The sequence below is a fragment of the Crotalus tigris genome, unplaced genomic scaffold, assembly GCF_016545835.1.
Source record: "Crotalus tigris isolate CLP2741 ecotype Arizona unplaced genomic scaffold, ASM1654583v1 scf7180000018354.2857554, whole genome shotgun sequence".
NCBI lineage: Eukaryota > Metazoa > Chordata > Lepidosauria > Squamata > Viperidae > Crotalus > Crotalus tigris.
In genome coordinates, this window is record NW_024096961.1 from 1,635,040 (window position 1) to 1,649,315 (window position 14,276).

A 14,276-nucleotide genomic window follows, 5' to 3' on the forward strand; every position below is an offset into this window, starting at 1 on the left:
GTGCAGCTGACTAACAGCAGTGTCACCAGCGCATTACATGCTGTAGCATTCTGGTCCTGCTTAAATTTCCCAATGCTCTTCAAGGCCAGCACCATGTAGAGTATGTTACAATAGTTTGATGGGAAAACAACTAACCTATGGTGACTGTGAGCAGGATCCACCAATTGGTGGAAATGGCTCGCAAGATATATTTGTGCAAACCTCTCCTGGTCATGGCTGCTACCAACTCCTCAGATAGGGGCAGGAATCCAAGAGAACTGCCAGATTGGGCACCATCTCTGAGTGGGGCAGTGTAATTCAAGGTTAACTATGGGGCTGTAAAACCCACAACCACTCAGTCTTGTTAGGGTTAAGCACTGCCTCTAAGAACTGGGAAAGCACTGTTACATCATCATGAGGTGAGGATGTACCACTGAGTATCATCATCATATCGATGATACTTAAGCTGTGCCAATGGATGGCTTCAACCAGTAGTTGGTAAGTAGAATGAACGTAACAAACTTATAAGATACAACACAAGAGTTGTTGTTTGTTTCTCACTATCTTGGCAATTCATCCACTCAAGTCTCCCTCAAATGTTCTGTAACATCAAAAAAGAATTCCAAAGAGATGTTGGGAAGGAAAGGAAGAGGTGTGAAAGGATTCTTTGTATAACTCTTGATACAATATTGGAAGAGGGAAGCAAGCTTGGATCTGACACTTATCGCCAGCATTTATTTTTTAAAATTAACTTAGATCTGAACAAAAAATCTCAACCAATATCTTCAATGAAGATAAGTTTTAATCTAGATCATCACATTCTATTTGAAGCTCTCAATAGAGAAATTGACCATTTCAAACACTCTACCAATTTCTGAAGGGGCTTATTTGGTTTAACAGATAATCCTCAACTTACAACCATTGATTTAGCGCCAAAGTTACAATGACACTGAAAAAAGTGATTTAGTCCTCACACTTATTACCATCACTACCCTCATGTGATGAAAATTCAGGAATAGCATAGAATAGGAATCTGGAAGGGACCTTGGAGGTCTTCTAGTCCAGCCCCCTGCTCGAGCAGGATAACCTATACCATTTCAGACAAGTGACTTGGCGACCAGCATGTCTTTACAATGGTTGCAACGTTCTGGGATCATGTGATTCCCATTTGTGATCTTCCCAGCTGGCTTCTGTCAAGGAAAGTCAATGGAGTACGCCATATTTCCTTAATGTCCAGGAGATTCACTTAACAATTGCAGTGATTTGCTTAACAACCATAGCAAAAGGATCAGAAAATAATGGAAATTCTGGTCCCAACTGTGGTTGTAAACTGAGGATTTATCTGTACAGTATTCAATGAATCTTGCCTTTGTGGTTCATTCACAAAATCATAATTCAGCAGACTATGAGTTAGTTCAGCGGATTAGTGATTTCATATACTGCAGCCTACAGGGTGCAGTTGCATCATGCAGTGCTACCAAACTGGGTGTCATTCTTATAGAATGGAATGCAAAGTATCTGTCTGCAGTGGAGAGTTTGGCCAGCATGTGGCCCCTAATTCCTATTACTTGGAATAAAGCATCCAGAAGTCACACAGCCTTTAAAATTAATGGTAGGTTTCTTGTTTTACCTGGAAGCACTCTTTGTATATGGTAACATGGCTGCTAGAAAATAAAACTATTCAGAATGAGGAGCTGCATTCATTGCTGAATTCTAGCAGACAGCATCCGTGTGATGGGCCCAGTATTTTCCATTTGATTTTAAAGTGTCTCAGATAAAGTGCTGAGTAGAACATAAAGACACATCCAATGTACAATGATTCAGCCGTAAAAAAATTATAATGAAAATTATGTAATTTATTTCAATGTGTCAAGCAAATTGTCCCCTAACATGGGAGCATCACACAAAGAACATAGTTAAAAATCTGGAAACATTTACATTGAAAGTTAGCCCAGACTGGCAACACCACTAAATAGTTTAAGGCTGTATACATACATACATACATACATATATATACAGATATATATAATATATATACTGCTATATATATATAGCAGTACTTACCACTTGGAATTACTTCAGGCCAGAAAAGAAAAGCTTAGTACTGGCTGCATTTCTACATAAAATATTGCAAATCTTTTAAAAATGGTGTAAAAATAGGAAGACTATCAACAGATTTGGAGGATGCAGAGGCAAACCCTTACTATAAATGTACCTAAGTGCACACAAGATTTAAAGATGCCTTCAATCAGTCAATCAGCCCTACATAGGATATTAGGATATTATATAACACTGTACCAGCAATCATCCTTGATAGAAAATACAGGGAAGCCGAACAAATTGACTGCAAGTAATCAATTTAGAAATATGCAGAAGCAGTGATTTGCAACTGCTTGCGTATCTGTCTTGTGTGCTTCAATAAATAAAAGGTCGCTTGGTGGCAAAAGGGAATCCTGGTGAATCCCAGTACCTTAGGGGTTTTGTGACATACAAAATTACCTATAGGACACAGTGCTTACATGCTCATCTCAAAATAATGACACAGTTCAGAGGCATTCTTTTCTATAATGCTTATTATGTCTCAATCGTGTGTGTGTGTGTGTGTGTGTGTGTGTGTCACGGCTATCTTATGTAGGTTGCAAAATTCAGATGAATAGGGGTTTTCTCTATCTTGGCTGCTTTCCAGCAAACATCTGGATTTTTGCAACCCAAATTAAAAAAACAAAACTGATACATAAGCAGGCCTATTTGGCTCACTGACATAATTTAGGGCATCAGCTAATTGCACCCTGAAGGCCTCCAATTTCCTAAAAGTGGCAGGCTATAAGAAATTACACATTATTTATGGAATGTGATGTGCTGTTCATAGGGACTCTAGATGCGACAGCACACACCAGAAGACCCAAGGAACTGTGCTGTCTATATCCGTTGGCTGAATTTTCACATAGTTGCTTAATGTATGCAAATTAACTGATTCCAGAAGACATTTTAATGAATGCTAAAATGTTCTTCCTCAACAAGAGAAGAGATATAAAACAAGTCAGTGGGAACCATTTTACAAAAGAAGTAGATGCATACAATGCTTCAAAGGGTGTACCAATACTGGCTGGTAACGTTTTAACTGCGTCAGAAAAATGACAAGACGTAGAAAACAAAATTGCACAATTAAAGCTACATTTGGCTTTAGCATTAAGGCCCATACAGGTAAAGAGGTCCTTGTGAATGTACATGGAAAAAGGCAATGACACTGATCGTAAGAACAAAACTATGCAGGTTCCCTGCCTAACCTGGCTTTCTCTCTCTTCTTTCCACTCCTGGCTGTTTATTAAAGTGCTTGGTGCCTCAAAGGGCCCCTTGCAATTAAGTCTCCCCTTTTCTGCAGCTCCTCACTTTTATTGCTGCCCAGTGCAGTGTTTTATTTGAAGACATAATTAATGAAGAGCTGACAGGTTAGAAAGATGCAGAGAAGAAACCAATAGCGAGAGTCCACAAGATTTTGGGATGAGCCCCTCCTGTAGAGAGATTCCTTGCTCAGCGCAGTGAGGTTTCTGGAAGAAAAAAAAATCAAGCCATTATTATTCAAGTCACCGATGGTCACCAACAGATACAGATCCTACACAACAAGCAAAGCATCCACGCAGAATTAAAGCCTGGGCACACACTTCTTTTTCTCTCTTTTTAGAAAAAGGACCTAAAATAATGTCACACTTTCAATGGTTGCTCTATTCATTAACTCTAATCTTTGCAGCAAAGTTGAATAGGTTGCCCCGTCCCCAAAGTACTTCTAAAAGCGTGCTGCTTCCGTTTGACTGGGTTCATATAACATGCTCAGTCAACCTATGCCTCGCTTATGGTTCATAGGATGTATGAACCCTTGCCAGTGTGAATTATAAACCACAGTTTAGGATTCTGTGCCAACTATTTTCATTCCTCAGGCACATAATGGAGCACCTGCTGTGAACATTTCTTTTGATATCTGCCAGGCTCTCTGCCTCACAGGTTTTTTTTTTTCACTTGAATTATTTTTAAAAAATCCATAGATAGACCATGGTGGGTAGCTGTTGCCAGGGTTTTGCTTAAAACTGTCCAAAATACTCAAGGTAAAATGTTTTGTCCTTGGCTAAATCTACTTTGGCAGCCATTCTGCAAGTGAATGAGAATTTTTTTTTTTACATACAAATCATTGCATTCCTAATGAAATATCATACTTATGTATGTCCTGCTGGGCTCTCTGGAGTCCTAAGACAGCAGTGTGAATTTCCTTCAAGTGGCTGGTTTCCTTCCCACATTGAGCACATGGGCTTCCAAGGCCTGTGTGAAATGATGAATTAAGTGATAGGATTTCACAATGCAATTTGGAAAAAAGAAAGGAATCCGATACCACATTTTTCCTATTTTTTTTTTAAAAATTCTTTCCTTCTCTGAAGAGGATTTGCTTATACATAATGAAAGGCAATATAAAACTGGAATGGACCACAAAACTAATTTTAAATTCACTGTACACTGATATTATTCTAAGTCAGGGTGTGCGTCACACCAAAACCGCGCCCATCCCATTGCCGGCAATGGGGAAAAAGTTGCAATACGTTGCAACACGTCATGTGACGTTGCGAGTTTGACACCCCTGTTCTAGGTCTTCAGACAGCAGTGTCCCTAACAAGCCATGACATGTCGAAATGATACCTGTATGCCATTGCTCAAATGATGTAATTATGCAGTTATTGTCATGATAGTTGATGTGTGTGAGTCACGTTATGTGTACATGTCATCATTTTTAACCAGCCCCCCCGTTGATACATTGATTACAGATCTATTCAAAGGAAAGAGCCAGATACACCTTTTGCGGATCAGAATGGGACAACTCGCCGTGGCCATCTTGCAGTGGGATAACTCAACGTGATGTTACCCACCACTGGGTTTTTTGACATTATTTCCATTGACAGAAAAATGGAAATTATGTAGAAGAAACAGTGGCAGTTAACATTTTATCACATTGACTTCTCCCCGATCCTAGAGCCTTGCAGGGAGCTCCTGTATATTAAAAAACCTGAGCTAACTGTAGCATATGAATTACTTCACAAAAACAAATACAATGAAGTGTATGGTTTGAATCTTAGTAAGGGGAAAGCACTGGGGTTTAAAGTCTTCTAAAAAGTTGAAATATACTAGGAGGTCATACTACAAACATTGCTATCTCATTAAAATGTTAGCTTGCCTAATTTATGGTATTTATTCTAGAGACCACAAATCAACATAGTACCGTATATGCCGGCGTATAAGACGACTTCTGGAAATGCTAAATTCGGCGCCAAAGACGGGGGTCATCTTATACGCCGGGTTGTCTTATACGCCAGAAATACTGGTAGTTTCCGGCGTATAAGATGACGTTCTAGGAAGGCGACCCCGCGATAAAGACGGGGGTCCTCTTATACGCCGGGTCGCCTAATACGTCGGCATATACGGTATACTAAAAGTGCTTTCCTCAAGCTGGTGCCTTCCAGATATACTGAGACTTCAACAAATAAAAGATCAGATTGGCTGAAAACTATAGCAATTGAAGTCAAATGTATCTGGAAGGGAGTAGGTTGGGAAGGTGATGTAAACCATTAAAAGGACTTTTCAAAAATCTACTTTGGCCTCTGACACTTGAAACCAAGGATAATGTTTTTTCTTTAATCTAGCCAATTTATTGCTAACTTTTGAAAAACTTGGGCTATTTCATATTATTCCGTGAGCACTATGTCCTAGATAAAATAGCTGAGCTTTCCTTAAACTAGTGCCTTTCAGATACGCTATAATTTTCATTGCCCCATAACAGCATCTTGAAGTCACTAGCCTGAGGAAGGCTGATGAACTATTGTGACACACCAACAGGTCTTAGCTAGGACAGGGGGATATACAGGCAATGTTACAGGCTGCAAAATACAGTACTTGCCTTCATCATCTGAGAGTTCCTGCACAGACTCTGGCGTTGAACAGCTACTTTCAGTGTTCTGGCTATTGTTGGAGGGTTGATCGCTGGCTTTGCGATGTCGATTCTGAATGTAAAGAAATACCAACCAGCTCATAAGATACAAGCCACAGTAGACAATTTAGAAGCTTAAGAATTAGTGCAGACTCTCTGCTAATGGAAATTGCTTATCAAATTATCATCTGAAATAAAAGTTTTCTTGATGGACTGTTGAGATTTGCTATATTATAACACTACAAATCTACACCTGGGCAGTGGAAGCTTGCAACAACAATTACAGCACAGCCTGATTAAATGTCCAATATTTTAAAGAGGATTATAGCTAACCTTCCCTGCATTTCTCCAGCATACCCAATTTCATTTTTCCTTCTTCCATTTTTGTCTTCTAAGGTATCAACATTTGCAGACCATGAAATATTTTCCCTTTAAATTTTCTCTGTGTTTCGAGTTTTGTACTCATGCATCTTTTCCCAAATTATTCTGGTGAAGCTTCGAAGGTGTGGTGAGGAGAAAACATTTACTGGAAAACATTTCCAATAAGCCATGTAAAATCCTACATATCAATCACTTACTACGTATTATTATATTGTCTAACTGTCATTCTTCTTGCATTTATGTTGAGATTATGTTATTCCACAGTATTCCACATTATTCCATACTTGCTTCGGAATGGACCCATGGGGAATTGATTGTGGAATCACAATCTGATTTGGCTTTTCACCCAGTCTGGAACCAGACTGGAGAAAAGTACTCTAATTTTCTAAACGTTGTGGAAAATGCACACTGCCAGCAGAGCTAATTACTAATTACCTTGTGTCGTGCAACTTGGTTACTGATGCACATGTTCTTGTGAGTTGACAATCTGCTAGATAAGTGCCTTTGCATGGTTTGAAGTATGCCGTCCTTCTCATACTGGGCAATATCATTCAAAGGATCCCAAGGCCTTAAACTTTAACAAAAAAGCTTACACTGTAAAAATCCATCAGATTTACAAGTAGTAATACGCATACTCAAGATCAGAAATGAGGAGGTGATAAACTGCCTGGGAAAGCCAAGGGAAATCATCAAAACAATTAAAAAACGAAAATTAGAATATTTCGGACATGTGATGCGACACCCAGAAAAATACAGCATACTCCATTTAATCCTCCAGGGAAAGATTGAAGGCAAACGAGATCCAGGCAGAAGAAGAACATCATGGCTTCAAAATCTAAGGGATTGGTTTGGATAAAACTCAACAGCACTTTTTTGTGCGGCTGCTGATAAAAACAGGATCACCAACATGATTGACAACATCCTATAACGGATATGGCACAAGAAGAAGAAGAATACACATACTCATTACTGAACTTGGGGGATCAGAAAAGGTCACTTTAAACTAGATGAGTGATCTTTACGGCATGAGACCATATAAAGAAATGAGTAGCAATGTTGCTCAAAAAAGCCATCATTAAAAACATGATTAACTGTAACTCAATAAGCAACAGCATAATATTAATTCAAATTTGTGGCAATCCAGTCATATCATTGTTATATAAATTAGGCACCTACAACAGAGGAAATGGTAAAAGACACTGATAAATTAATTATAAGGTATATTGCAAGAGATGATAAATGCAGTATCTAAAAAGAACAAAATACTACTAATGGCTCATTGGAATGTAAAAATTGAAGAAATAGTACAAATTTCAAATATACAAAAAATTGGATTGGGTAAACATAATCATGCAAGAGATGGGTTAACTTAGTTTTAAAAAGAGAATTTCTCATTTCTTTGCCAACTCCAGCTTCACACAATATAAATGCAGACTCCACCACTTAATACTGTTAGATAAACAATACTGGAATTAAATTGATTACATCATTAGGAAATGAAGATGGCAAAGTGCCATCAAGTTATCCAGGATACTTCAAGGAACAGACTGTGGAATAAACCATAAATTATTGGTGTTACTAAATTTAGAGAATATGCTTCAAAGAGAAGATTTAATCTGAATGCAAGTTACATTCAAGGAATAGATTCAAGCTAAAGACAACTGGAGAGTCAATGGGATGACGTAACAATCTACGAAAAATTAAGAAGCAGTTTCCCAAAGTGAGACACAAATATCTCAATCAAAAATATCAACACATAAAGGAAAGAACAAGGAGAAAAAGAAAGATATTTAAGAAAATCAGCAAAATCCTAAGCAAGTTCACAAGTAGGATAGGACTACTCAAGATTAATGGCTATGTATTTTATAGTGATTTAACTGTTATAGTTGGGGGTTATAGTGTAATGAGGATTCCACATTTTTTGCCTTTCCTCACTATTCATAGCATGCCCTAGAATGAGGGAGGGGCAATGGCTTAGATAAATATATAAAGTATACCTGGACAGGAAACTTTTTAATCACCACACCACATGCTCTAACATGCTTTTCAATCCTTTTCAGCTGTGGAACCTTATTAATTAACAACAGCAACAAAAAAGGCCCTTTGATCAAGAGATAAAGCTCTAGTGCTTGACAACTGACTGGATTCAAATGAACTTTTTCTGTTATTGGCTCAAGACTCTCACAAAAGTCCATCAAATTCTTGAAGGCGATTATGAACATGGAACATAATTTGAAAAGCTCAATTACAAGTCACTCACTCTTCATATTTGTAGTGCCATTCGTTTGTGGTAGCATTGTGCCAGAAGAGCAAGGGCTTCCACTCTGTTCCGTTCTCCTTCCGTTCTCGTGTTGCGTGTCTCTGTTCCTCTTCCAACACAAACTTTTCTTCAGTTGCCTTGTGCTGGTCTCCTTTGCCAATTGCACTGGTTACATGCTGCCAGAGTCTAAAAAAAACCATTAAGTTAATCAGAAGGTTAGCATAGCCATACAATTCAGTGGAAACGAAAGAGATCTGGAAACTTGGTTAAGTAATGTTATTGATCCTTCTGGGATACCAGAGGATGCATATCCTCAGTCAACAACTAATCATTCTGCAACCATTCAAAAGTATAAGAGGACTGAATGGATGGTATTTACAACCAGTCCCTACAGTTTCAGCTCAGCTGCAGATTATAAAGATCCCTTAGCTGTAACCATCTTTGGTCCTTCAAACACTCACTCATGCTTTGGTCATCTTGTGCAAAGCACATGTGTGTCTGCCCTTGAAAACCACTTTGAAACTGAACGTGACCCAGAACGTGGTGGCATGGGCAATTATATGTGTTGCCAGTTGGTTTCTAGGTGCAATTCAACTGTTGGCTAACACCCATAAATTATATAAGTATTTCTATGGTGCTGAAAATTATTTTCTAAAGCAGAGATGTCAAACTGCCGGCCTACGTGCTGGATACTTCATGAGAAAACCGCGCCCACCCCATTGCCAGCAACGGGGAAAAAGCTCCAAAACATCGTGTGATTGTCGCGAGTTTGACATGTCTGATCTAAAGGATCATCTGTCTTCTATAGTTTCTGATCAGCCTGTATAATCAAGGCAGAATTGACATATTGCAGATGGGACTCAGGAGGTATAGCTTCTTTGTCATAGCATCTGCCTCTTGGTATACAATCTTCCCCTAGAAACATTGGCCTTCACCTTGACCCCATTTAAAAGAGCTCTGAAATCTTGGCCCTTCACCTAGGCCAGGGGTAGGCAACCTTGGCTCTTTTATGATTCGTGGAATTCTGGGAGTTGAAATCCACGAGTCATAAAAGAGCCAAGGTTGCCTACCCCTGGCCTAGGCCTTGGGTTAGAAGGATAGGTAGGCTTTGTATGTTTTATTTGTTTTGAATATTTTTTTCCTCCAGGTGTTTGGGTTTTTAAGTAGTATTTTAGGGTTGATTTTATTATGTGCTGTCCAGAATCACTATAAACTTGGGCAACCTTATACAATTAATAAGTAATAAACATAACCTATTGATAAATGAAGGAATAATTCCATTTGTAATAAATCTAGCAGAAGGATTACAGTACTACATATTAATCCAATAAAAAAGGAGGAAATCTGTATCTGTATGTGGCCAAGACTTCATTCGAAACATTTCCATTGCACCAGAAATGGAGAAACCACCACAAGTTTAATTTCTTCGAATCATGTTCAAAATACCAATTAATAATCTAATATAATTAGACATAAATCAACTTTTATAAAACTAGGTTGCCCAAAATGCAATCCAAGATAAGTCATATTCTTTCCTGTCATTCTCTGACATCAGTCTGCCCACCTTACCTCTCAGATTCAAATTCTGTCTGCTCTTCAAACAAGACAATGTGACGTTTCAGTCTTTGCTTTCGGACTTCACTGGTCGGGTTCCAAAAAATATCTGTACTGCCATTTTTCAGATCATTTATATATACTTCACCATCCTGAAAAAAAACAAAAACAATTCAGTGTTAGTTTCAAACAAGCAGGAGATATCTTGAGACAGGATTAAGAACTAAGTGAAAGAATTCCATTCTTCTCTATTAACAGAGAATTCTTTCCCTTATTTTCTCCTACATAATTATTTCTTCCATTGAATAATAATAATAATAATAATAATAATAATAATAACAACAACAACAACAACAGAGTTGAAAGGGACCTTGGAGGTCATCTAGTCCAACCCCCTGCTCAGGCAGGAAACCCTATACCATTTCAGACAAATGGCTGTCTAGTCTCTTCTTAAAAACGTCCGGTGTTGGAGCATTCACCGCTTCTGGAGGCAGGTTGTTCCACTGATTAACCTGCCTCCAGAAGCTGTGACTGCTTCAACACTGGAAGTCTTTAAGAAGAGATTGGACAGCCATTATCATTATAAATGATAACGTTTTTGGGACAAGGACCTATCTTATATTATTTTGTCAAATCTCAGATACTTGGTGTCATATATCTGGGTTATTCATGACAAAAGAATCAAGATGGTAGTTCTTGAATTATGACTGCAATTGGGGCTGGGAACTCTTTGCTAACCAATGTGGTCATAAAGTGTGAGGTCACACATCACTGCATTGCTTAGCAATGGAGTCCCAGTAACCCATCCAAAAGCACAATTGGTCCAGAATCCAGAAGCTCAAACTATTATAGGCATACCTTGGGATGCTCCAATTACACCTTTGCTTCATAAGTGGGATTGGCTCCCAATAGGTTTCTAGGTGCAATTTGAAGCCTATTAACAATAAGACCTTCACAGCATGGGCCTCAACGTTTGGAATGCCATTCTCTGATTTTCTCTATGCACTGCATCAGACAGGCAGAAGGAGCATGCTCTAGGTTTTATCAATTAAAAGTATAACTTTGCAGGACCTAGGAAGCATGTCTTCTCTGCCCTTTAGAACGGTCACTCTCTCAAAAATAAACACTGCTGGCCTTCCACAAAGACTTGTTTCTTCTCTCAGGCGAAAGGTCAGGATGTGTACAATTCGTGAGTTGGCAAACGGTAAGGGCATCACCATTTCAGAGAATATATATACCGTATTTTCCGGCATATTAGACGACTTGGCGTATAAGATGACCCCTGACTTCGGAGCCGATTTGCATGCTTTAGAAAGTTGTCTTATACACCGGAAAATACGGTAGTCTGTTAACTCCAGGCAAAGCCCTCCAATTTAGGATGCATCACACCAACACTCTGAAGTTAACACTATTCTTGGGAAGCTGAACTGTTCAAGCTGACCGTCCAAGAAGCGTGTGAATTACTACAACTGATTCTGACTGTGATGTTGGTTGATGTTCATTTGTTACATTGAAACCAAAGTTAAGATTTCAGAATTCGGGCTAACAGAGACAACGGGCACAGCTAGATCTACACCTCGGCAAATACAGCTGCTTGATGCAGTTTTATTCCACCTGTTTTTCTTTTAAATTGAATTCTCTTCTTGGAAGCCTCATGGGACACAGCATTCCAATGGCAGCTTTTCAATTCTTGCATCCATTTTTAAACTGTCATTAAAGAATATTATGATTTCTTACCCAGTGTCCATCAAGACTTGCCAGCACTTCTTCTCCTGATTTAATTTTCCCTGAAATTTGATTAATGCTTGTGCTGCCACCAAAAAATGGCTAAGAAATGCAAAGGGAAGAAAAAATGATTTCAGTCCAGAAAGAATGTGAACTTGCCCGAGACTACAAATGAATCTAGATGGGTAACTAACATATAAATTCTCTAGAATTCCAGTGAAAACTATGTCTATATTGTTCCTGATACATACCAAAACATAGATCAAAACAGATGAACATTTTAGCTACTGACATAAAGTACTAATTTGATTATTTTAGTATGCATGTCAAGGACCAGTCAAATTTTAGCTGCATACTGTTTGGAGCATATCAAATGTGCACCAACCATGGAAAACTCTTGTGTGAGTGCACATTCATATTCTAGAATGAGTTTAAGGACCATTACTGATAGTCAAAGAGACTCTTGGGGGACATAGTAATTATTAGTAGGCTATAAAAAGGCATAAAAATCAAAACATCCCTGCTAGGGCTAAAATTACAATAAAACAATAAAACTCTAAATATAAAACAAATCAACATTATTATTGAGAAAGCCTTGGGATGATTTTTTAAAACTAGCCCTACGAAATTCAGAGGAGATAAAATTGGAACTGGAATGTTGGAGACAAGCTGAAAATAGAACAGAATGTCTAGTACCTTTAATTTGAATTCCAGTTCTGCCCGATGATTGCTTTTTTCACAATCAATAGTAACTTTTCCTCCAAGTTCCATTGTCATAGTACCATACAGAATTCCTAGAAACAGCAAAATAATAATAATAATAAAAAAAAATCTGTTAACAGAGTATCAATTATGCAGAGACTACATGTATCAACCTATAAAGGCAGCCCTGGTCATTCATTATGACTTACACCAAAGGAAAATGTAAAAACCCTGATTTAATAAAATATATATATATATATATATATATATAATGTTACACTCGTTTCTGTTTGGGAGGGTTTTTTCTTGATATCACAGAGCAAGAAATGTTCAGTGCAAATTCAATTCTTGCTGCCTCCATGGCTCAATATGTATTTTCTGATGGCACCACGGCATTGTTGTAGACAAACTTTGGGTATCTTAAATGGTACACTGTAACCAATTCTTTGGAAATAGCATATTTACAACTTGATGTTAAATTTCCCAATTTGTACAAGCTCAATTGCACTGCATTTGTACACGTATAGAGTGTAAATCCCCAAACTACTGTGCTTTTTAAAATAATTTTGTAGAAGACATTTCAATAGATGTAATTTCCATTCTACAGAAATATTAAGGCACAGAAGCTATTTTCTTTTGCACAGTCTTGATGAGTGCATCACATTATTCCAAAGAATTCAGATTTCTTTTTACCATTTTTGCAATAAAGCATAGCTGGTGGGCGCCAAGGCTTTGTATTTTATAGTTTAAAAAAAAAACAAAAACCCCAGACTCCTACCTCATCCTAATTTCCTATATACTATAGCTAGAAAACCTTAAACAGGGATCTTTTTAAGGAAGAAAATGAAATCCAAGACATGAAAGGACACAGCACATACAATTCCCACGCCCTCCCCCCCACTCCAGAATCCCAGCAATGTCCCACCTTTACAGTGTGCGTATGGCATTGTAATGACATACTCTTCCCCAGAACTTAGAAATGTGAGTTTAGCTTGGCCGTCCAATAATGCTGAAAGCGAATTACCTGTAGAAACAGATGAATACAAATGGCATGACCATCCTTCTTAAAATTGGACAAGGGAAACAAAAGATAAAACTATCTATATTCAGAAAAAAAAACTTTCTGAAAAGCATCCTTGATGGACATGTTTTTAAGCAGATACAATACACCCCATTTTTTTTTTATTTTCTTTTAAGGGATGTGTGAGAAGTGACTCTCAATATTTTTTCCCCCTCTAAGAACAAATTGCAATATGTCCATGCATACAAAAGAACCTCTACATATTAAAATTTAGCAATGTGCTTTATTGCTACATACACTGGCATCAAAGTTGACTTTGGCTTTGGAAAAAAGTGGAAAAGGGGCAAATCAGAGTTGTGCCTATCATAATTCTCCAGCTGCATTCATGTTTAATGCTAGCCAGGATTTCTTTTCAATTATGATTTGTTGAACAAGTTGAAATGACCTAGTTGCCCTAAGAGGCGTGTTATATATCACACTACATCAAAATCAAGCAAACCACATGGTGGTTTACCAATATGCATGAACTACTAGACCAGTGGTTCTTAACCTTTTTGAATGAATCGCCCCCTTGAGCCAACGAGGAAGTTGTCATCGTCCCCCTCCCCCAACATAACCTCTCAATCATAACATAGGAAATAATTCTTCAATTTATGCAAACACTTTTTTGTTTTCTTTAAAACTGTCAT

At 38.0% G+C, this 14,276-nt stretch overlaps 1 protein-coding gene across 3 annotated transcripts in view; it reads right to left on the minus strand.

The window, feature by feature from the left end:
• Positions 1 to 1,814: 1,814 nt before the first annotated feature.
• Positions 1,815 to 14,276, minus strand: part of OSBPL5 (oxysterol binding protein like 5) — a 154,787-nt gene continuing 142,325 nt past the window's right edge. For all 3 annotated transcript variants that reach the window (XM_039350764.1, XM_039350765.1, XM_039350766.1), the window contains exons 14-22: positions 13,492 to 13,590; positions 12,561 to 12,658; positions 11,877 to 11,966; positions 10,155 to 10,291; positions 8,586 to 8,771; positions 6,761 to 6,899; positions 5,915 to 6,017; positions 4,188 to 4,290; positions 1,815 to 3,527 (exon numbers count right to left, since the gene is read on the minus strand). In XM_039350764.1, the coding sequence (XP_039206698.1) occupies positions 3,395 to 3,527; positions 4,188 to 4,290; positions 5,915 to 6,017; positions 6,761 to 6,899; positions 8,586 to 8,771; positions 10,155 to 10,291; positions 11,877 to 11,966; positions 12,561 to 12,658; positions 13,492 to 13,590 (1,088 nt within the window). In that variant the 3' untranslated portion in view covers positions 1,815 to 3,394. The remainder of the gene's footprint in view (positions 3,528 to 4,187; positions 4,291 to 5,914; positions 6,018 to 6,760; positions 6,900 to 8,585; positions 8,772 to 10,154; positions 10,292 to 11,876; positions 11,967 to 12,560; positions 12,659 to 13,491; positions 13,591 to 14,276) is intronic.